Source organism: Xyrauchen texanus, chromosome 28 (genome assembly GCF_025860055.1).
Source record: "Xyrauchen texanus isolate HMW12.3.18 chromosome 28, RBS_HiC_50CHRs, whole genome shotgun sequence".
NCBI classification, from domain to species: Eukaryota; Metazoa; Chordata; class Actinopteri; order Cypriniformes; family Catostomidae; genus Xyrauchen; species Xyrauchen texanus.
In genome coordinates, this window is record NC_068303.1 from 3,385,351 (window position 1) to 3,408,431 (window position 23,081).

The following is a 23,081-nucleotide window of genomic DNA, read 5'->3' on the forward strand; positions in this document are numbered from 1 at the left end:
GGACTCGAACTGGCGTCTCTGGCGTGGGAGGCGGGTGCGCTAACAAGAAGGCTAAAGGCTACAGCCTCTAGCGTCAGTCGCTAGTGCAACTCTTGATGTCAGGAGAGTGAGGTTTACACACTGCACAGCTATCTATCAGCCAGCCCCCGTTACACTCACCCCCCTAAACCTCACTCACATCCGGGTCACGGCACCATTGTAACTGGCCCTGCTCACCCCGCTCCAAACGGGACTCGAACTGGCATCTCTGGCGTGGGAGGCGGGTGCGCTACAAGAAGGCTAAAGGCTACAGCCTCTAGCGTCAGTCGCTAGTGCACCGCTTGAGGTCAGGAGAGTGAGGTTTACACACTGCACAGCTATCTACCAGCCAGCCCCCGTTACACTCACCCCCCTGAACCTCACTCCCATCTGGGTCACGGCACCATTGTAACCAGACCTGCTCACCCCGCTCCGAACGGGATTCGAACTGGCGTCTCTGGCGTGGGAGGTGGGTGCGCTAACAAGAAGGCTAAAGGCTACAGCCTCTAGCGTCAGTCGCTAGTGGCTCCCGTTACATATACATAACTTATATTCAAAACAAGAAGAAACATAACTATTCCTGTGAAATATAATATGATGGATCACACAGGGAATTCTGGGAACGCCCGATTATTGATTTTTTACTGTAAATTTAACAATAATTTACTGTAAAAAGTGCATGTACTCTCTTGATTTAAACATAATGTACATTTTTACCATTAATTATACAGAAAAATAATAATTTTTACATCAATTGTTTACAACATTTTATTGTAAAAACTGCTGTATTGTCTTTTAAAATATATTTTAAAAATGTACTGTTACAGTTAATACTCGTTAATCAATTAAAACAAATTTCTGTAGCATTTTTACAGTATTTTATTGTTAAAATTACAGATTTTTTTACACTTCTTATCCCATTGGCAAATAGTTTTTTCTTGCTTTAAGCTTAAACCCCACCAAATTTTGCAAGATTTCTATGAAAATCAGACTTAATATCTTGTTAATATGCTCAAGTATTAAGTATTGTTTTTGCTATTTTTATGGATGTTTAGGATTTTTTTTAACTAGAAAATAAGACAAAAATACTCAATAAGAAAGTTATTTTTTGCTTTCTCGCTGGCAAATATACAATTTGTGAAAGAACGACTCTTATGAACCGATTCTTTTGGTGAATCAGTCAAAAAGAGTCATGAATCTGTTTTAAACTCAAGAGTTATTGGTTTGATTCAGACTTTTGTAATAAATGATTCTTCAATACTAATAATAATAATAAAAAAAAAAAACATAACCAAAAATATACTTTTTGGTTTAGTTTATTATTTAGAATCATTAATGAAAGCGTTAAGGAGCCAGAAACGTTAAGTGAAGTAAATTCCTCACGATTCCCATCCCTAATAAGTAACATTTTTAGCTATTGCTACCAAAGACTTTTGCTGATTTAACTTTATTTCTGCTCCCAGTGCCGACTGGACCACCACAAAACCTCCAGGTCTTCAACGCCACCACAACCACTCTAACAGTGAAATGGGACCACGCTTCAGGCCCGGTCCAGAACTACAAAGTCACCTACCAGCCTGTTGCGGGAGGAAAGCCACTGTCTGTAAGTTCAGCTGTTTCCATTCAACCTTAATTTGAGATGTTTAAAACCAGCACTTGTGTAATCATTCAATTATGATGACGAGTGGCAGAATTGTCTGCAGCAATATCGCAAAATGTGTTTTATGAAGTTCATAGCCCTTGTGTTAATAATTACAGTAGGGCACTTCTTTGGAAAGCTGGAATCTAGACAGGAACAACTAGTCATTACCAATACATTCATCCGATCCAAACCATTAGAACATGTCTATTATGTAGCGTTACAGTGACTGTACGGACACAAAACCGTTACTGTTATATATCTCATGACAAGGAGCTTGGGATGAAAAGCCCTGCCAACATTTATTACTTGCTCAAGGAGTGTTTGTTTAAACAGTGTTGTTAACGGAACAATGGCCTTTTCACAAGATTGTTTTGTTTATTAATGCAGTAACAGCTGACAGAAATATACTTTTCGTTTACTTCACTTAGACCGTGTGGTAATGCAGCCTTTCTAAACTCTTGCCAATAGTTAACAAACACACAAATTGAGAAATTGCAAACAAGGATAGTTTGAAATTACTGATGGATAAAATCAAGACTATGTTTCTTATCTTGTCGAGCACACTCAAAAAAATTTATTCTATTTACTTAATTAAAATGAATTAAAGCAACACAGTTCTAGAACATGTTGTCACAACTTGATTTCACTGGCTGTGTTTACATGCACTCATTTTCATCAATCTGAATAAATTCAATGCATTTGCAGAATCTGAATGTACTGTTTATATGTCCCCTAAACTTTGCAATCTGATACAAATATTCATTTACATGTGCATTACATGTATCCTGCGCAAGCGAAGAGCGTCAGTTGTTGCATGCTGAAGAAGTGGAGAAAGCCTGAGAAAGTGAGAATGGCACCAAAGTCCGTAACTGGCGATTTTGCTTTTTTGAGATATCTAAAAATAATACGCCAGAAAGGCTTTTCTTCGAAAGCAGAGAGTTGTCCTTGAAGGAATTTACAGGTGTGGAATGGAAACAAAATAATAGGGACTTTAATCAACAGCTGTGGAAGGGAAGAATACGTTTTTTTGAGCAAGGCACTTAACTCCAGGTTGCTCCGGGGGGGATTGTCCCTGTAATAAGTGCACTGTAAGTCGCTTTGGAAAAAACCATCTGCCAAATGCATAAATGTAAATGTAAATGTTGTTGCTACGTAAAAATCACTAAGCAATAATGACGGTGGAACGGAGCATTTAATCATTCAAGAAAAAATGTATATTAGGTAGGCTATTTAAAACAGAGTTTTACTCTTTTATGATATAAATAGCTTACGTCTAAAACCTAGATATTATTATTAAAGGGTATTAAAAAATATCCTCTTAAGCTTTATTGATGGGAGTGAATGGTACCTTAGATTTTGAAGGCCAAAAAAGCGCATCCCGTGTCCGTTCTGCATATCGCGGCGGCTCATTTTAGCTTATCGCGGCCCATTCGGCCAGTTTCACAGCCGACCCACCGGCCCGCATGGTTATCAAGATGGACAGTTCACCCATGATTGGCCCCAAAGTGCGTCGGCCCACCGGGAAAATGCCCGGTATGCCAGATTACCAGTCCAGCCCCAGTTGAGATTATATAGAACTTTTAAGGGGAGAAAACTCATTTCAAACCTGTGAAACCACTGTCCACGATTCAAACAAGTTCAGCCAAAGAGAGCTTTTTTTTTTTTTGTGTATCCCGTTTCACTCCTAAATACGTCACAATATGGAAGTACAATGAGTTGCGAATGCTTTTTCGTGCTGTTTTTAAGAGCATGTTATGTCATACCTTTCAGAATGCTAAAGTTGTTGTAACATTGGCAACTGGCAACATTAAAATTACTGACCGATTTCATTTTACTGGACCGTGTCACATATACAATATATGCAATATTTGAAAGCCAAGTTGTAAGAAAAGTGTGGGCCAAAAGGATAAAACTACATAAGGATAGCACCAGAGTTTCTTGGATCTGTGGATGTCTTTACAGCACTGCCAAACATTCCTCTCTGATCACTTCTGAGAATTGCTTGGAGATCTGTTTTGGCATTGTCCGACTGACTAGATTGTGTGACAGTCTTGTAAGTTAGAGGGTACATATCCAGTTAATAACTAGATTATAAATGCCTGTGTGATAAATGGAATAATGTATTTAAGGTTGAGATACTCCAGTTTGAAAACGTAATTATTTACTCACTCTCATGTTGTTCCAAACCTTAATGGCTTTCTCTTTACTTTAAAAGTACTGAGGCTGTCCAGCTCCTAAAAGGAAACAAAGTATTATACAAGTAGTTCATATACAATGAGTATGCTTTACTTTAAGTCTTGTGAAACAATTTGATAGCTTTGAGTCAGGAACAGACCAAAATTTAAGTAGGAAAATCTGCCCCTTAGTTGGAGCTCTCAAACTTAAAGGTACAGTATCAAAAACCATCTGCACTATTCTAAGGACCAACTGTAAATGGTCATTCTGACTGGTTTTGTGCAAGAAATCTGGATTAAGATTATATACGTGGACTTCGGGAGAGAATCATTCTCATTTCATGCAAAACAAATGATTAACTTCCAAGTGTCTGACTGCTGACGTCTTTTCCAATCAGGTTCAGGTTGGTGGAAAGAAGAACAGTGTTATTCTTCAGAAGCTGTCTCCTAATACGCCATATTCCATCACGGTGGCCGCCGTCTATCGCACTGGAGAGAGCAAAGATATTTCCGGCCAGGGAAAGACAAGTAAGAAGCTGAAGTATTTCATAAATCCCTTTGAGAACCCAAACAAACTCATTTTAGGGAGGATGCATGCCTTGGAGATGTTATGCAATGAAGACGAGATGGCATTATGTAACCGTTGTGCGTAATGTTCCTGTAGAGCCTTTAGGAGGAGTGAAAAACCTGCAGGTGATCAACCCCACAATGACAACGCTGAACGTCCGTTGGGAACCAGCAGAAGGAAAAGTGAAGGAATATAAGGTTGTCTACGTGCCTGCGGCTGGTGGTGCCGAAAGCATGGTAGGACTGGTAGGACTTAATGCTTCTAAAACAACTTTTTGATGTTGAGGCGAACTGTAAATCTGAAACATTGTCACGAGGTGGTGATTTGCTTAGGCCTTAGAATCAACATGAAATCAAAATCAACACGAGACGATACAGAGTGCCACACTGGTGGAACCCTTTGGAGGTCCTCCAGGCACTTTTTTCAAAAGACGCAGTTCTCCAAGGAATATACAAAACAAACCCCATAAACTCTTGCAAGAACAATGAGGACTGTCAAGAGTTCCTCAAAACAATTCAATAAAAATAATAATAAGCCACATTCAGTGGCTAGAGGTTCTCATGTAGGTTCTATCTGCATGCCAAAGATACAAATGATGCCTTTCAGCAAGACTAAGCTATTGAGAAATGATTAACGTTCTCTCACATCGTTTGTTTGACACTGGGTTCCCATCCATGCATAGTTATGGCAATTTTGGGATATTGCATTAAAAATGCTGGATGCATATAAAATCTCCAAAATGTGCAGCTGTCCTGATTTGCGCATAAATTAAATTCGTAACTTGAATGGAAACGTGACTACTGTCCGATGGTTTCTTCAATCTGAGAAGGCCTATACTGCTGTTTCTTATTGACTTTAAGCGACCTTCAATGTATGATTTCTTGGAAACAGGAGCAGGTATCTTCCACCACTACGACCACAGTTCTGAGAGGCCTTCAGTCCGATACTCTCTACACCGTTACCTTGATTCCTGTTTATTCTGAGGGAGATGGACAGAGAATGTCTGAGAATGGAAAAACAAGTGAGTTTCTTTCTACAGTCGTGAAGTGTCCAACAATAACGTATAATAGACGGCTGTATAATTGTGTAAGAACATGAAAGAAGCTCCAGTCCTGGAAGAAGGATCTGGATAATGCTTCATAAAGTTGATTCCCAAAACTGTAAAATGGCACATGTGATGTTGTTTGCAGGGGCCCTGGGCGGTGTGAAGAACCTGAGGATAACTGACCCTACCATGACCTCATTGAACGTCAAATGGGAGCCTGCGGATGGGGCCGTGCGCCAGTACAAGATCTTCTTCGTCCCTGCAGCTGGAGGAACTGAAGCAATGGTGGGGCTTGTTTGTTCTCTCAAAGCCCTTTTATAGAGAATTCATCTCATTAAGAATGTGGCTGGGTCATATTTCACCTCATAATCAATAGAATAGGAAATACAATAATTTTTACTTGACCTAATTTTAAGATCTTTAATATTTTTTTGCATTGTGACATTGTCATGACAATTTCCTGTCACACTCTGATTACCTTAAAGGTGCTGTAAGCGATTTTAGCCATTCAACTTCCACAAGACTGAGCCGTTGAATTAGCCACGCCCCTCTTTCCAAAACCCTGCACTCAAAAGACGTCAGTCTGTTCGTATGAATGTAACACATCATATGAAAGTGTTTCACCGCTGTTCAAATGCACTTTGGATCACATCATTTATATGGAAAAATGTTTTCCATCTTAAAGGACTAAATATTAAATTAAACAAATGACAATAAAATGCAAAAGTAATTTCTTCAGTAATCAAAATACTTTTTGAATGTAACTGTATTCTAATTACCAATGATTTAAACTGTTACTGTAGTGGAATACAGTTACTTATATTTTGTATTTTAAATTCGTAATCCCGTTACATGTAATCCCCAACCCTGCGACATCGTGTAGAAATGGTTTAAAACAACAGCAGCAAAATAGCGCCCTCAACTGGCAACTGCTATCAACAACATGGCATAAAAATGTCATTAAGCCTCAATAATTCGCTAGAACTATTTTTAGAAGTTTTTTAAACATTGTTTGCTGTTTACAGAGTCTAGCGCTGTCAAAGAGACCAGTGAGATATCTCAGGACACTTATTTCATTAATATCTTTGAGGGAGTAGGACAATTTTTTGCATATCTTTCCATAAAAAAAATCGCTTACAGCATCTATAATGTCAAAATTTGTATAACTTTAATAAAATACTAAATATTGTCCTGTTTGGAAACTTCTTGTTTGTTTTTTTAATCAGCATAAATTCTTTTTTTGGTAAAGCAAATATTCTATTGATATATTCTTAAAATTGTAATTCAATTTTAATAATAAATAATAATTATTTTCCGCATTGCAATAATTCGATTTTTTTCACGTTGCTGTAATAAGAATTAAATTAGCGTAATTGTCATGAAAATTATGCCACAATTCAGAAAAAAGTTGTATTAGTTGTATATATCGTATATATATATATATATATATATATATATATATATATATATATATATATATATATATATATATATATGTATATATATTAGTTTGTTCCCATTTAATATGACCCAGACATTTGTTTTGTGATTTTCATCCACCAAATACTTAAAAAAATATATATATATTTTGAGCGTAACAAGGCTTGATTGTGGTCCATTCAAGTTCCACACTTAAAATCTGTTGAAGTTTAGATGTCTTGCATTAGACGTTGATCAGAAAGGTTTGCTCAGTTCATCACTCTCTTCATTTTTTCTCTTGTTGTAAACAGGAACAAGTACCTGGGGCTCAGACTAACATAGTTTTACGAAACCTGACCCCTGATACTATCTACACTGTATCTGTTGTTCCAGTGTATCCCGCCACAGAGGGCAGACGTCAGTCTGAGAATGGAAAGACCTGTGAGTATCAGCCTTTCAGAAAATGTATCTATCAACATTCAGTATATAGACACTATAGTAGCTCCAAAACTGTTGAACTACTTAAGTATTTTAAGGCATCATTGGCGTGCCCCTGACTTAAAGGGCATACTGCCTTTTTAAGACACCTTCTTTTGGCCAAGTTTCAAGCCAAGGCAGCATCTGTGTTCTGTAACTCTGTGATGAAATTAATCCAAGATGGCTGATGAGTGTAAAGAAATGATGATTATACTTAGATTTCATTCAATACTGAAAAGAATCAACTATTTTACCAAGTATTTGTGTGGGCTCTCTATTTTTGTGCTCATAAGAGTATCACAATGTTAGCTTAGCAACATGCTAATGTCAAACTCAATTGGAATCAATTGCGAGTCGAGTTCATGCAAAGTGCTGTTTATGTGTTCCAAATCTGTCACTAATGAGGCTCCATTTCAGTAAGGATGTTGCCTTTGTTGAATGTAGGTGGTAAACAATAAGGTAGAGCACCATGTTTTGTAACAGAGATAATGTATCAAGGTATATTTGACAAATTACTGTTGATATTTCTCTTTCCAGTGCCACTTGGAGGTGTTAGAAACCTCCGTCTTACCGACCCCACCTTCACAACCCTCACCGCCACCTGGGAAGCTGCCGATGGAAATGTGCAGGGGTACAAAGTGTTATATGTGCCCACCAATGGAGGAATAGAGCTCATGGTAGACATATTTCACTGTTTTAAACTCTTTTCTGTCACAAGCAGCATCCAAAATAACTTTTGACTAGGGCTTTCGATTTAATGCATCATTACAGTATAATTAATGATATAATGCAATCATGGCCGTATTAACACACAGGCTTACCGCCGCTTAAGCCCAGAGCATCCTCCACGGTATTCTCCCCTGTCGACGTACTCTGGAAGGCATGCATGAAAACATGTTCAGCGGGAGACGCTGATGTAAACACAGAGATGGTGCACAATGCTTATATCCGTCCTTGTAGCGCATGATGATTGAGTGCGTATGTCCCACCCCCCGCTCTGATAGCTGACAGAGGCCCAGCAGGGGGCAGTAAGCGAAACTCCAGCTGTATAGTCAATGTGCAGCTTATACAGAGAAAAAAACTGATTCAGGCTTGATTTACACTAGTGATCAACACAAGATGAGAACGCTTTCTTCAAAGACAGCTGGACGATGCATTATTCCAAGTTTCAAACATTGTTTAATTTGACACAGTGACCAAAAAACGCTGTGTTTATAACACGACACAACCAAAGTGAGACACTCCTAAATTATCTGTCTGACATATGCACAAAGACGTGTCTCTGACAGATTGACAAATTCAATTGCAAAATGGATTGCTGTAAAATGTAAGCCAATGATATAGTATGCATATGATCAATACAAATGTAATAGATTATACAGTATATTGCCTTAGAAAGCCACTTTTAATGTAATGCATTTTAATGATCTGAATTATTATAATTTTATATATATAATATTAATAATTATTTAAATACAACTATTTAAGCGTTATATATAAAATTATTGTTATTTTAGGGCTTTTCTCCGCAAGAAATTATATAAGGTATTTATTGTGATTAATTTGATTAATTAATTGGGATATCATGTAATTAATTGGATTAAAAAGTAATTCATTGAATTAATAGTTATAGATATTTAATTATGTATATGTCCTTATAAAAGTGGGATTGTTTAGGTGTTTCCCCTTAGTGACAAACAGCGCAGGTCATGTGTCATTTACAGCACAAAAACGTGAAGAAGACACATTGTGATTTTATAAGAAAATATTTGTTTTGGTGGAGCAATGTGAGGAATATTCTACATATATAATTGCCGTATGTTCTGTATTTTACAAAAAAAAATTAAATACATACATATATATACAGTATATATATACACACACACACTGGCGGCCAACAGTTTGGAATAATGTACAGATTTTGCTCTTATGGAAAGAAATTGGTACTTTTATTCATCAAAGTTGCATTCAACTGATCACAGTGTATAGTCAGGACATTAATAATGTGAAAAATTACTATTACAATTTGAAAATAATTCTTAAACTACTTCAAAGAGTTCTCATCAAAATTCTGTTTCAAAAGTGTCTTTTTCTTAGCAATTCTTCCCATAAGGCTCTTCTCTTAACTGTTGTACATGAAACTGGTGTTTAGCGGGTAGAATTCAATGAAGCCGTCAGCGGAGGACATGTGAGGCGTCTATTTCTCAAACTAGAGACTCTGATGTACTTATCCTCTTGTTTAGTTGCACATCTGACCTTCCACATCTCTTTCTGTCCTTGTTAGAGACAGTTGTGCTTTGTCTTTGAAGACTGTAGTTACACCCATGCATGAAATCTTCAGTTTTTTGGTAATTTCAAGCATTGTATCGCCTTCATTCCTTAAAACAATGATTGACTGTTGAGTTTCTAGAGAAAGCTGTTTCTTTTTTGCCATTTTTGACCTAATATTGACCTAAGACATGCCAGTCTATTGCATACAGTGGCAACTCAAAAACAAACACAAAGACAATGTTAAGCTTCATTTAACGAACCAAATACCTTTCAACTGTGTTTGATATAATGGCAAGTGATTTTCTAGTACCAAATGATCAATTTACCATGAATGTTCAAGGACAAGGTGTTGGAGTGATGCTCCTGTCTGGAAAACTGACTTTTTTCAAATAGTGATGGAGCTTTCTTTTACATCGGTAATGTCCTGACTGTACTATACTATACTATACTATACTATACTATACTATACTATACTATACTATGTGATCAGTTGAATGTCACTTTGGTGAATTAAAATACCAATTTCCTTCCGTAACAGCAAAATCTGTCCATTATTCCAAACTTTTGCCCGCCAGTGTATGTATATATTTATATACAGTACTGTGCAAAAGTCTTAATCTTAATAAGATGTTTCACAAAATCATTTGTCTTAAGATGGTTATTTATATCTTCAGCTTTAGTGTGTCAATAAGTTAGACTCCAAAACATTACTTCTGCGAATAGAAAACATTAGAATAGAAGAACAGGGAGCCCTGCAACAGATGCCATTGCCCCTACAATTGAGTCAGCCGAAATAAATAAAAGAACTGTGGTGAATTCTCCAAGAAGATTGGGACATCCTATCTGCCAACAACCAAGAAAAACAGTGTCCAGGTGTTCCTAGGAGAATTGGGGCTGTTTTAAATGCACTTAATATATTAAGTATTTAAATATACTAACATACTTTAATATACTTTATACATTAAAATGCATTTATTTCCTTCTTAAGAAAGAAAACAAAACAATATACAACAATACAATGATTTATTAACATTTTCCAAACATAGCCTTTTACAGTATAAAGATAGAAATGCACTAAAATAGCACCAATTCATGTAACATTAAATGTTTCCTAAAGTCTAAGTGGGAGTTTGACTAATTAAAAGAACTAGTCCCTTCATAGGTTGTAAATTCATTGCAGTGGGCATTAAATCTCTTAAACTCTCCTCCTCCATAATATTAATCTGCCAGCAGACTGTGGCTATCCGCTTTGCTACAGCTATCGAGCAGCCGGATTCACGATTCGCACTAGCGTCAAGCGCTGCTTTAAAGTCCACATGAAAAGTGCTTGCAGTCAAAACCTCTCATTTTAGTGATAGTTAAGACTTGTTGTGCTTTTGTGGTAAGAATATTGCACCTTACTCAGGCTGAAAAATACTTGATTTCTGCCACAAGTTCCATCTAGGCTTGTTTTGTTCAACAAATAACATAAAGAGCTCCTCTCCCCATCACTATATCACTATACATATATATGTACTGTATATATATATATATATATATATATATATATATATATATATATATATATATATATAATTGGCATCATTTTAAATCTATAATAGTAAATTCTCCTAAGTAAAATGAATTATAAGATGATTATTATTAGATGAATCATTAGTAGATGATTGGTAAATATGTCTTTGCTTTGAATCGTTAAGGGTCAGTATCAATATTACTTTGCAGTTTAAAGCATCTATTGTGTTGCATTTCTATAAAGATATTTGCCAGACACTAGCGAGTAACTACATCACTACAACACATGGCTGAAAATTCTACTAATGAGAATGCATAACATTCCCTGCATTATGTGTATCAAGCCATATCACACACCAGCCAATGAGCGTATTGCCATCACGCTTTACAAGTTCGCAACTTGTGCCAAGTGGTCAAAACACGTAATTAATTCAGCATATCGCATAAACGATTATGCAGTTTTTTTATTTATGCACATATCAAATTGATTTCATTCAGGTTTTCTGACGCGCATAAACATAGTTGGATGGAAACCCAGCATCTGTTGTATTTTCTCATAAAAGCCATTTTTACTGGTGTTTTGCACTTGGCTAGTGTTAAAGCACAATGTTTCTACAATGTTGATGTCGCAAGTGAAAATCTTCACGAGATATCCCATGAAACCTGTTGACATGGATTGCAGAAAGATGTACTGTGTATTGCTATAGACAGAATCTTCCCATGAGGAAAAGAGATGGTGTAGAGGTCTAATGAAACTTGATGTGAATTATCATTATGCTCAAATAGCTGCTGGGAATGTTTACAACCGGGAACACCAATGTTTAGACTGAGCTCGAGGAAACTGCGAAACCTAAAAAGATTTATTTGGCAAGCAAATGAGAAATATTACTTGATGCTCCATTTTCTTTATCAGTTTAGAACAGGTAGAACAAGTGCATCCGATTTCTGTCAAAACAAACGAAGGTTCCTCAGTTGGGATAGGTTAGAGCTACAGTCCGTAAACTCAAGACTCCAATACAATGAAATCCATGGAATTTCTTTATGTTTTCCCTTCACAGGAGCAAGTATCTGAAAGCACAACAACATTAGTGTTGAAAAAACTCCTGCCAGACACCATGTACACAGTGACTGTAGTGCCGGTGTTTGCTGAAGGAGACGGACCTCAACTCTCAGAGAAGGGAAAGACCAGTAAGTGACTCTTACAATCATTCCGGAAAATCATATTGTGAGTGGTGGTGGCGTAGTGGGCTAAAACACATAACTGTTAATCAGAAGGTCGCTGGTTCGATCCCCACAGCCACCACCATTATGTCCTTGAGCAAGGCACTTAACTCCAGGTTGCTCCGGGGGGATTGTCCCTGTAATAAGTGCACTGTAAGTCGCTTTGGATAAAAGCGTCTGCCAAATGCATAAATGTAAATGTAATGTAAATGTAATATACAATTATCAGAAGAATCTTTTTATATGTGATGTAAACATACAGATGTAATACCTTGCCGTATATTGGCAGAAAATTCCTGAATGATGATTTAACTCTGCTGTTGTCTCCTCAGAACCTTTGGGTGGCGTGAGGAACCTGCTGGTGACAGATCCGACTGTCAGCACACTGAACGTCCGCTGGGAGCCGGCAGAAGGCACTGTGCGGGAATATATTGTCATCTATGTTCCTGCTGGTGGTCAAGATCAAGAAGTGGTGAGAAGACCTCAACTGATAAATTAAATAAATGTGACCGCAACAGAGCAACTTAAAAGAGCATTTGTTAGAGTGGGGCACGTGGCGAGTTGCGCAAGGATGCCGCGGAGAATAGCGCGAGCCTCCACACGTGCTAGGTCTCCACGGTAATGCACTCAACAAGCCACGTGATAAGATGTGCAGATTGACAGTCTTAGATGCGGAGGCAACTGAGATTCATCCTCCGCCACCCGGATTGAGACGCGTCAATATGCCACCACGAGGACATAGATGCATTGGGAATTGGGCATTCCAAATTGGGGAGAAAAGGGGAGAAAAAAGATTATGGCCAGAAAATAATTTCAACTCATACCTCAGTTTGAAAGAACAAACAAACAAACGTGTGTACAAAAATGCACTTACAATGGAAGCCTATGGGGCAACTGTTCTAAGCTTTCCCCATAGACTTGTAAGTGAATTTAGACTAAAAATATTCACTGAAGATTTTAATATGGATGAGCTCTACAGAAGCTAAATTCTCATGCAGTAGTTGGCCTTCAAATCCTAATTGTGTTAATATCGCTAATTGTGGTTAGGAAAATGTTCCTGATCTCATAAAACCGACGTGACTGTGAAAACAGTTTTGAAAATATTACGCGGTTCGTTCTACGTATTTTCGCCGCAGTTCCGTGGTAATTTGTCCATTGTGTGGCGCTAAAAGCGAGTTAAATGTTCTCCCAAACAGATGACGTTTTTAACCATAATGCTCTAATGAGCTTTAACTCAACAAAACCGACCTCCGTACCCTGAACCTTAAACCTAAAACTAACCGATAGTGTCATAAATAGCAAATGTGAGATGAAAAACACAACCACGTCATTTTGTGATGACTTTCGGCTCATGTGTAAACGCAACGCTCTATCAGTTGAGCTACCTTGCAATTTGTTTTCTCTCGAACAAGCTTGTAAATGTAGTTGGTTATGTAGCGCAAACGTTAAATGGAAGTGGAGCGTAGTTCTAGCGGGAAGACCAGCAGGTGTACATCATCACATCATTAGCTGGGTAAATCCTAGCCAATCGCACGTAAGCCAATGCTTTATAAGTCCGCTCACAATCTATCACATTGCTGTTTCGGTGTGCTAACACTGCAATCTCCACCTTCCCACCACCACCAGTTGAGCCCTGTCCCGCAGGGGGGTAGGCTCCTCGCCCCTGCCTCCTATCTCCGGCAGGACATGACAGTTCCAGGTACAACTCCCTCGGACTGCCGGACGGGGCCTACGCCAAAGAGAGAGACATTACTTTCTGTTCTACATCTATCAAATAAATGGCATCTCAAACTTCACTCAAGCCTGCGTGTCTTCCCGATAGAAAATAAGTAATGCGCTGTAGTAAAAGTGTTTAGATGTGTTGAGATAGCATTGTGTGAGGGACAGGGTGAAAAGTAAGTGTTTATGAACTGATAATCTGCCGTTTTACTGGTGATTTGTGTAGAAGTGAATAAAATGTATTGTTGTTGTTGTTGTAGCACCTACAGTGTTCATTTTAGCAGGAAACTGCCACAATTGATACAACAAGCCACATAAGAATAATTTCGAAAAAATGCATGTATTGTAACGTGTTTCTGAAACCAGGTTGCTTGTAAATAAACATTTTATTATCTGAAATTAGGGTACAAATGATACTCATAAATGTAACTCTCGCTAAATTATGCCTCATTATACAATTGACACCTGCAGAGCATTTGCAAACCCTACAAACAATGGGCCTCTTTCATGAAACATGAGCAGAACACATGTCTGGTTCGTGAATCCATTTGTGCGTTAATTGTTGCATTCAGTTGAATGTGACAATTTACATATGAATGGTTTTACAAATAATTTACAAAGAGATCTGTTTTGCACGAGTTTCATGAATGAGGCAATTTCTTATGTTTCCATTCTAGAGTCAGGTCGGAAAGTGTACTATGTTTTAAATTAAAACTGTGCTGACTTTTTTCAATGGCTCAATTTTTCCTGAATAGGATCAAGTGTCTGGAACCACAACCTCTACTGTTCTGAAGAACTTAGAGCCCGACACGACTTACACTGTGACCGTGGTGCCGGTCTATGCTGAGATGGAGGGCAAACCTCTTTCAGAGAATGGCAAAACAAGTGAGTTTAGTGTTGCATGGTGAAATTGGCCACAGATTGAAAAGTCTGTCTATTGTTTAAGCCAATGTTTTCCACCATAAAATGACTTCGATATTGATTTTTATGTATCCCTGCTATCAGGACCATTGGGTGGAGTTCGCAACCTTCAGGTCACCGATCCCACCAGCAGCACCCTCTCTGTTCGATGGGAGCATGCTGATGGAAACCCCCGAAATTACAAGGTTTTCTACGTCCCACAGCCTGGAGATGATGAAAAGATGGTAAGACTTGATTACATTACCTTAAATCGTTTTAATGATGAACAGTGAATGTTGCTGTTGCTGCTTCAATCATTGTAATAACAGTATAAAAATAATAGCTTTTGTAACAAATGGTGGAGTAAACTTTCAACCTGTTGATGTAGGATTATGTCAGTATAATAATGCTTAAATTGTTATTAAATCTGAACTATCCTGTTCACTCAAAAATGAATATTCTGGGTGCCTGTGTGGCTCAGCAAGTAAAAACGCTGACTACCACCCCTGGAGTCGCGTGTTCGAATCCAGGGCGTGCTGAGAGACTCCAGTCAGGCTTCCTAAGCAACCAATTGGACCGGTTGCTAGGGAGGGTAGTGTCACATGGGGTAACCTCCTCATGGTCGCTATAATGTGGTTCTCGATCTCGGTGGTGCACGTGGTGAGTTGCGCGTGGATGCCGCGGGGAATAGCGTGAGCCTCCACACGCACTAGGTCTCCGCGGTAACGCACTCAACAAGCCACATGATAAGATGCACGGATTGGCGGTCTCAGACGTGGAGGCAACTGAGATTCGTCCTCCGCCACCTGGATTGAGGTGAATCACTACACCACCATGAGGACTTGGAGCGCATTGGAAATTGGCCATTCCAAATTTGGGAGAACATTCTTTCATCATTTACTCATCCTCATGTCGTTGTATGACTTTCTTCTGTGGAACACAAAAGGAGAAATTGTAATAAATATCCCGGTTTGTCTTTTCAATACACTGGCAGTGGAGAGTGATACAATTTCAAGCTTCAGAAATGACACAAAATGATGATAAAAGATGGCCATGCAAATCATGCATCGTATTCCAAGTCTTCTGAAGGCGTACGACCCAACATTTGAGTAGTTTTTCCAGTATAAAACTTGACGTCCATAGGGCGTTCATTGAGAACTTGCGTTGTTTTTAGCAGTAAAGTGTGAACAAGTTTTTTGTAGGTTGTTTGCCCCTGAATTTTAAAGGCATTTTTTTACCTTTATGAGTGCAATTTTTTTACCAAAAAAAGCACACACTGTGTGTCTTTTACGTAAAATGCTTTAATTTACAATTCCAAATGAATTAATCAGGGTTGTTACCTTTAAATTGAAATCAAATCATATTTTTTATATGTATTAGGCTTAGAAAAAATCCTTTGGGAATTTATTATGGATGCATTTTTTGCCCCTAAATTTAGAAATTTAGGGGCACTTTTTTTCACTTTCAGTGGCATTTTTGCTTCATGAACCCATTAATCTCTGACCCTGATCACTATCCACTAGGACTGGACGAAATGGCCAAAAATATTATCCAAAAAAATAAATGTTCATATCGTTTGATACTATTTCTTCTTTAATGAACCAAAGAGAGCACATGTTACACCACTTTTTGTCTCTCTCCACTGGCTGCCGGTTGATGCACGCATTAAATTCACGGCTCTGATGCTGGCATACAGAACAGTCACTGGGTCTGCTCCAGCATACCTAAAAACATTTATGCAGAGCTACACTCCTGCCAGAAGCCTGCGGTCGGCTAAGGAATGTTGCCTTGTTGTACCAAAACAAAGAGACACCAAAACACTTTCCCGGACTCTCAGTTTCATCATACCACGTTGGTGGAATGACCTTCCCAACTCAATCCGTGAAGCTGACTCACTCTCTGTCTTCAAAAAATGGCTAAAAACATGTCTTTTCCATGAGCACTTAACCAGTCACAAAAAAAATAAAAATAAAAAACATTCTTGTTGCACTTAAATCTGTTTTGAATACTATTCTGATGCTAGTGTAACTTTGTAGTATGGCACTTTTCGTACAAATGTCTCCTTAAGATGATTCGCTTCGGATAAAAGCGTCTGCCAAATGAATAAATGTAAATGTAAATTATATTTATCTCGATATATCACAATTTCATACCATTGATGGGGACGGAAATGCAATTCCACAAGTTTGTTAGACCTCAAGAATAAATGTAAACATAATTTGTTTACAAGTAAACTCTACATGGTAAGCTACTTTTAATTTGAAGTTCAAGAAGTATACTCCATAAGGTTTGTGACCTCTTCGCCACAATTTCATCGTCTTCAGTGAAAGTTTGACTCGTCATGGTCATTAATTTTTACGTTTCTGACAATGTTCTTCCTGGTTGTGGCTCAATCCGTGTCAGCTACGTAACTCAGACATAACGTAACTGCTGTAGCTTAAAAGTCATTACGTCCACAGAAGACTTTTTTTGCCTGTGTCAAAAAAATAGCAGATATGACAGTGAAATGGATCATGAAAAATCGAAATAGTACATGAATAAACAGCAATAGTGTTGATGTCGGAGTTGCTGTTTTGTTCAGTCGATAGCTGTATTGCATTGTCAGTGCTGTTTTGTTCGATACAAAAGAAATCATATTAGCTAGCTAGCGACTACCTAGCCTCATTACTGGTTACCATGATAGCAAGGCTAGGTAGCTGCTAGCCAGCTAATACTTCCTTACAGGTGGATTTCATAGCTGTGATTCAGTTAGTTGAGTGTATAACTTTACCAAACTCAAAACTCAAACTCGCACCTGATCTCCTAGGGTGAGTAAATGATTATAGAATTTACATTTTTAAGCACAGATTCCCTGATGTGATGGTTTATTTGTAAGACCTTCCCAATTATGACACACATCTTTTGTTTTGTGATAAATAGGAAGTAGTTTCCGGTGGCACGACAAGCACCATCCTGCGTAATCTTAACGCCAACACGGTGTACAAGGTCACATTGTTGCCTATGTATGAAAACGATGTAGAAGGAAAACGTCAGTCTGACAACGGAAAGACAAGTGAGTTACTTTTGGAATGGAGAACCCATATGTCTCTAGGGGCAATCCTGGTTCATGGCTTGTGAAGCTTCACCACGTCTATGTTGTTTAACGCAGAACCTTTGGGAAGTGTGAAGAACCTACAGGTGACGGACCCAACTGTGAACTCTTTGAGGGTGCGATGGGACCCGGCCGATGGAGATGTCCGTCAATACAACATCATCTATGTGCCTGTTGCCGGAGGTGCTTCCAGCACGGTAATGGACAGTCACCATTTGTCTCACCTTGATCATTTTGGTTGCCAATTAACATGCATTTGTAAACATGTGTCCTATAGACTCAAGTGTCTGGGATGTCGACCAATACTATTCTAAGGAACCTGCAGCCAGACATGGAGTACAGAGTTACCGTAGTGCCAGTTTACCCTGACGACGAAGGAAAGAAACAGTCCGACAACGGAAAAACAAGTAGGTAACAGCAATGTCACATTTAAAGGGATAGTTTACCAAAAACATCTAATTTTGTCATAATTTAGCCTGATGGTGTTCAAAACCCATGTGACTTTCTTTATCCCATGGATCATAAAAGGAGAAAGAGCTCAGGAGGAAAGTCTCAGTCACCATTCACTTTAATTGTATGGAAATAAAGTGAATGGGGACTGAGGCAAAGATACAAGTTGCAGATGAACTTATGCAAATATATAGAGTTTGATTGGACACATGGCCTTTGACGTTGACAACAACAGATATGGGAAATTAGGTTTACTGCGGCCAACTGTGTCTAATGATGAATTACAATTCTCACCATTCCCAGAGCCTCTGGGTGGAGTGAAGAACCTGCAGGTCACCGATCCCACAACCAGCTCGTTGAAGGTGCGCTGGGAGCCAGCTGAGGGTAACGTCCGGCAGTATAGAATCTTCTACGTGCCCGCGTCTGGTGGTGCTGAAGACATGGTAAAAGATGCTCCATTGAAGAGCCTCAGCTGTCTTTCCACGTGCCACTGATCTTCTATAACCTTCTGTTTAACTTTCTAAATCAACAGGAGCAAGTCTCTGGAGGAACAACCAACACTGTCCTGAGGAACCTTCTGTCAGACACGGTCTATACTGTGACTGTGGTGCCTGTTTATCCAGAGGGAGATGGACTCCGTCAATCTGAGAAAGGAAAGACTCGTAAGTTGTCCTTGGCAATTCCTTATTGATAGAACTGAGAACTTTGGTTACGGTTAATGAAAGCATTCCTGCCTAGAAGCGTTGGACGCATGCTTAACTAAAAAATAGCAGGAGCTGTATTACAGGAACATCCTAAGCGGCCACTCAGACTGGATGCAAAAAAATAAAAATAGCTAGCTAGACACGACGCAACGCAACGCAATGAATAGTACAGAATTCAGGTGTCTTAAAAAATTATTATTAACTTACTCCAGCACAAGACGCTGTTAAAAAATGGCGAGATGCGCCGTAACCGTCTAAAACATCCATCTAGCGCATTTTTACATTGAAAAAGCAAACAAATGAAAAACAGCGCAGACAGATGCAAGACCCGTTTTGGTGTGAACGGGCCCTTACTCTAGAATCCAATCTTATCTATTAGTAAACATGCTGATTTCTCTTAGGATCTTTATCTGTTCTATTTAACTAGTCTTAACTTAAATCTTAAATCTCCTGACCCATATCTGCATGATTTCATGAATTGCACTGCTGCCACACGATTGGCTGATTAGATAATCACATGAATAAGTAGATCTACAGGTGATCCTAATGAAGTGGTCGGTGAGTGTATTTGCCTTCGCATATGAAGTTTTTAATAATGATACTTGTGATGGACCAATATATCAGGCAGGCCTATTAATCAGCCGAAATTTGGCAATTTCCCAATGCACTCGAAGTCCTCGTGGTGGCGTAGTGACTCAATCCGGGTGGTGGAGGACGAATCTCAGTTGCCTCTGCATCTGAGACCGTCCATCTGCGCATCTTATCACGTGGTTTGTTGAGCGCGTTACCATGGACACATGCGCTATTCTCCGCGGCATCCACGCACAACTCACCACGTGCCCCACTGAGAGCGAACTACATTATAGCGACCATGAGCAATTTACCCCATGTGCCAATTTGGTTGCTTAGGTGACCTGGCTGGAGTCACTCGCGAATCCAGGGGTGGTAGTCAGTGTCTTTACTCGCTGAGCTAGCCAGGTCCCCCCAGCAGTTTTAGCATTAACCATAAATGCCCCCACTACCTGTCTGTCATTTTTGGCACTTTCTCACCATAAAACCGTCTGCTCTCTGTTGTTTGCTTGCCTCAGCATTCATTCCTGAACTTTACTGAGCTTCCTCCTGTTTAAACACAGAGCTGTTCTCCTTCCTCTGCAGTTCTGTAAATTCCTTGTTCTCACTGTGCAGTTTAGTGGCTTCTCTTTCAGCATTCTTTCTCTCTCTTGCAGTTCCACGTTTCCCTCCCAGAAACATTGTGGTCTACAACCCGACTCCCAACAGCCTTAATGTGCGCTGGGAGCCCGCCACGGGTCTGGTGCAGCAGTACAAGGTCGTCTATGCCCCGCTGAGTGGCATCCGGCCTCAGGAATCGGTGGGTGTCTTCCATGCACACACACACACACACACACACACACACACACACACACACACACACACACACACACACACACACACACACACACACACACACACACGCCTTTGCCAATAGTTTTTAATCACTTAAAATAAAAAGATTACCCAAATATTAACATTCTGTCATAATTTACTATTTTTTCCGAACTTGTTCCGACTTTCTTTTTTTATTACAATTTGGTTGGATTACTTTTTTTAGTACCTTACCCAACACTGCTCGCTGCATATTTGAGTATACAAGATTTCAGTGCCGTGACAAAGATTTTCAGCGGAAGAACGACTTCAATTTCAGCCTGTTTCTCGCACAAAGCTATTATATGGCTTCGGAGGGCTTGAAATATAGCGCCAAAGTAGTATGGACATTTTTGGAGTTCTAAATTCTTTCATTGTAAGGAAAAGTGCCATGTAAACATTCCCTTTTTGTGTTCCACTTCAGAAATAAAGTCGTACAAGTTTGAAACTACATGATTGTGAGTAGCCTAAATGTTGACAGAAGAGTATTCATTTTAGGCAAAGTGTTTTGAGTGACAGGTAAATGTTTAGCACCACGTTTTGTCCTCAGGTGATTATTCATCATGTTTGCCATAGAGAGAAGCAGCCTTCTGATTGGTCGTGGTGGGAGAAATGTTCATGACTAACCTGACTAAACACAGCAAGTTGGGACACAGAAGAGAGATGTTCAAATCTTACTTGTTGACCCATATTTGTCAAACCCGTCAGTTTGAACTTATTCTATCATAAAGGCTGGTGTACGGAAAGAATGCGCCCACTATCCCGATGATGTTATGACCTACAAATGAAAAACAAATGAGCAAATGGGGTCATAATCCTGCAGGGTGTTGACAGGTAGCTGATGGGGTTCCCCTGTCGCACTATACAGACTCTACTCACCCAGAACGCTCTCTTTTCGAGTCCAGCAGACCCCCCAGGGCAATTACGCTGTAGCATTTAACATCTGTTTGCATTACATATCTGTTTGGAAATGTGATCTCGCTCTGGTAATCTAAACAGGGGCTTAACGCTGAGGTCATTATGTATATTTCCGTTGCCAGATTCGTAACGTCTGCACCAGACTGTTATACAGTGGATGTTCGTGGACATGCTCGTCTGTATGTTATCTAAACGAAGGTCGTCTCCCCACAGGTTCTCGTTCCAGGAAATGTCAACAATGCTTTCCTGGATCAACTCATCCCGGATACTCCGTACTCAGTGAGCGTAATGGCCATGTATGCAGACGGACAAGGCCCGGGAATTGATGGGAAAGGAAAAACACGTGAGCTAATCTTTCAAAAATACTAATTTCACTCTGGGTGTAAACAATGGCATTGCGCTAATGATGGCAAACAAAACATGTGACATTGCACTGGTGGAAATCTGTTGGGTTATTTAATGGTGCTGACTAAGGCAAGCATTACTATTACTAATTCTCACACTTAGAGTAAGGGATGTGGTGGTGGTGTAGTGGGCTAAAGCACAGAACTGGTAAGCAGAAGGTTGCTGGTTTGATCCCCACAGCCACCACCATTGTGGGCACGTAACTCCAGGTTGCTCCGGGGGATTGTCACTATAATATATGCATAATTGCTTTGGATAAAAGCGTCTGCCAAATGCATAAATGTAAATGTTAGGGATTTGAACAACCGCCAAACCTTATGTTTTAAAACTTTGTCAAGTAACTCATACTACACTGTTTGTGCTAGGCATTTAATACTGAAATAATTATCGATTGACCGATTAAACACAAAAAAAATATATCGGTCAATCCAGTTATCGGCCTACTAGAATAGGAAAATGGGATTGGGTCAGTTTTGGCCATCTTGACTTGGGCCAACCACCCAGAACACCTTAGCAACCAAATAGCAACAAACTGGCAATCACCAACAACACCCTGGTATTTTATTGGTGAGTTTTGCTTGGGCATGCATCACTTTTGTTCTTTAGAAAATGTTATAATCCAGTTGTCTGTTGCAGTACCGCGAGCTGGACCCAGAAACTTGCGAGTCTTCGAAACCACCACGAACACGATCAGCATCGGCTGGGATCACGCAGAGGGTCCTGTTCAACAATATAGGATTGCGTATGCTCCATTGACGGGGGATCCCATCACAGAATTTGTGAGTAGATGACAATTGACTCTTCCTTTGTTTTATTGAGTTCAGGGGCTGTGTTAATCTCAGCAAAGTAATTACTGTCGAAAATGTTAATGAAAATTAATAGATAAAAAAGATACATCATGACGATCAGGGTTGGGGAGTAACGGAAACCATGTAACGGGATTACGTATATAAAATGCTAAATATAAGTAACTGTATTCCACTACAGTAACAGTTTAAATCATTGGTAATTAGAATACGGTTACATTCAAAAAGTAGTTTGATTACTGAAGAGATTACGTTGCATTTTATTGTCATTTGTTTCATTTAATATTTAGTCCTTTAAGATGGAAAACATTTATACAAA

The 23,081-nt window shown here is 39.1% G+C and overlaps 1 protein-coding gene across 5 annotated transcripts in view; it reads left to right on the forward strand.

Moving 5' to 3' along the window:
• The window catches only part of LOC127621744 (collagen alpha-1(XII) chain-like), a 122,658-nt gene that overhangs the window by 56,597 nt on the left and 42,980 nt on the right, over window positions 1-23,081 (forward strand). For 4 of the 5 annotated variants that reach the window (XM_052095459.1, XM_052095455.1, XM_052095458.1 and 1 more), the window contains 19 exons: window positions 1,482-1,621; window positions 4,233-4,362; window positions 4,499-4,647; window positions 5,294-5,423; window positions 5,593-5,732; window positions 7,178-7,307; window positions 7,881-8,020; window positions 12,185-12,314; window positions 12,680-12,819; window positions 14,822-14,951; window positions 15,072-15,211; window positions 17,886-18,018; window positions 18,115-18,254; window positions 18,335-18,464; window positions 18,811-18,950; window positions 19,040-19,169; window positions 20,438-20,580; window positions 21,765-21,894; window positions 22,593-22,735. In XM_052095459.1, coding sequence (XP_051951419.1) covers window positions 1,482-1,621; window positions 4,233-4,362; window positions 4,499-4,647; window positions 5,294-5,423; window positions 5,593-5,732; window positions 7,178-7,307; window positions 7,881-8,020; window positions 12,185-12,314; window positions 12,680-12,819; window positions 14,822-14,951; window positions 15,072-15,211; window positions 17,886-18,018; window positions 18,115-18,254; window positions 18,335-18,464; window positions 18,811-18,950; window positions 19,040-19,169; window positions 20,438-20,580; window positions 21,765-21,894; window positions 22,593-22,735 — 2,588 coding nt within the window. The remainder of the gene's footprint in view (window positions 1-1,481; window positions 1,622-4,232; window positions 4,363-4,498; window positions 4,648-5,293; window positions 5,424-5,592; window positions 5,733-7,177; window positions 7,308-7,880; window positions 8,021-12,184; window positions 12,315-12,679; window positions 12,820-14,821; window positions 14,952-15,071; window positions 15,212-17,885; window positions 18,019-18,114; window positions 18,255-18,334; window positions 18,465-18,810; window positions 18,951-19,039; window positions 19,170-20,437; window positions 20,581-21,764; window positions 21,895-22,592; window positions 22,736-23,081) is intronic. The other variant, XM_052095457.1, reaches the window with a different exon arrangement.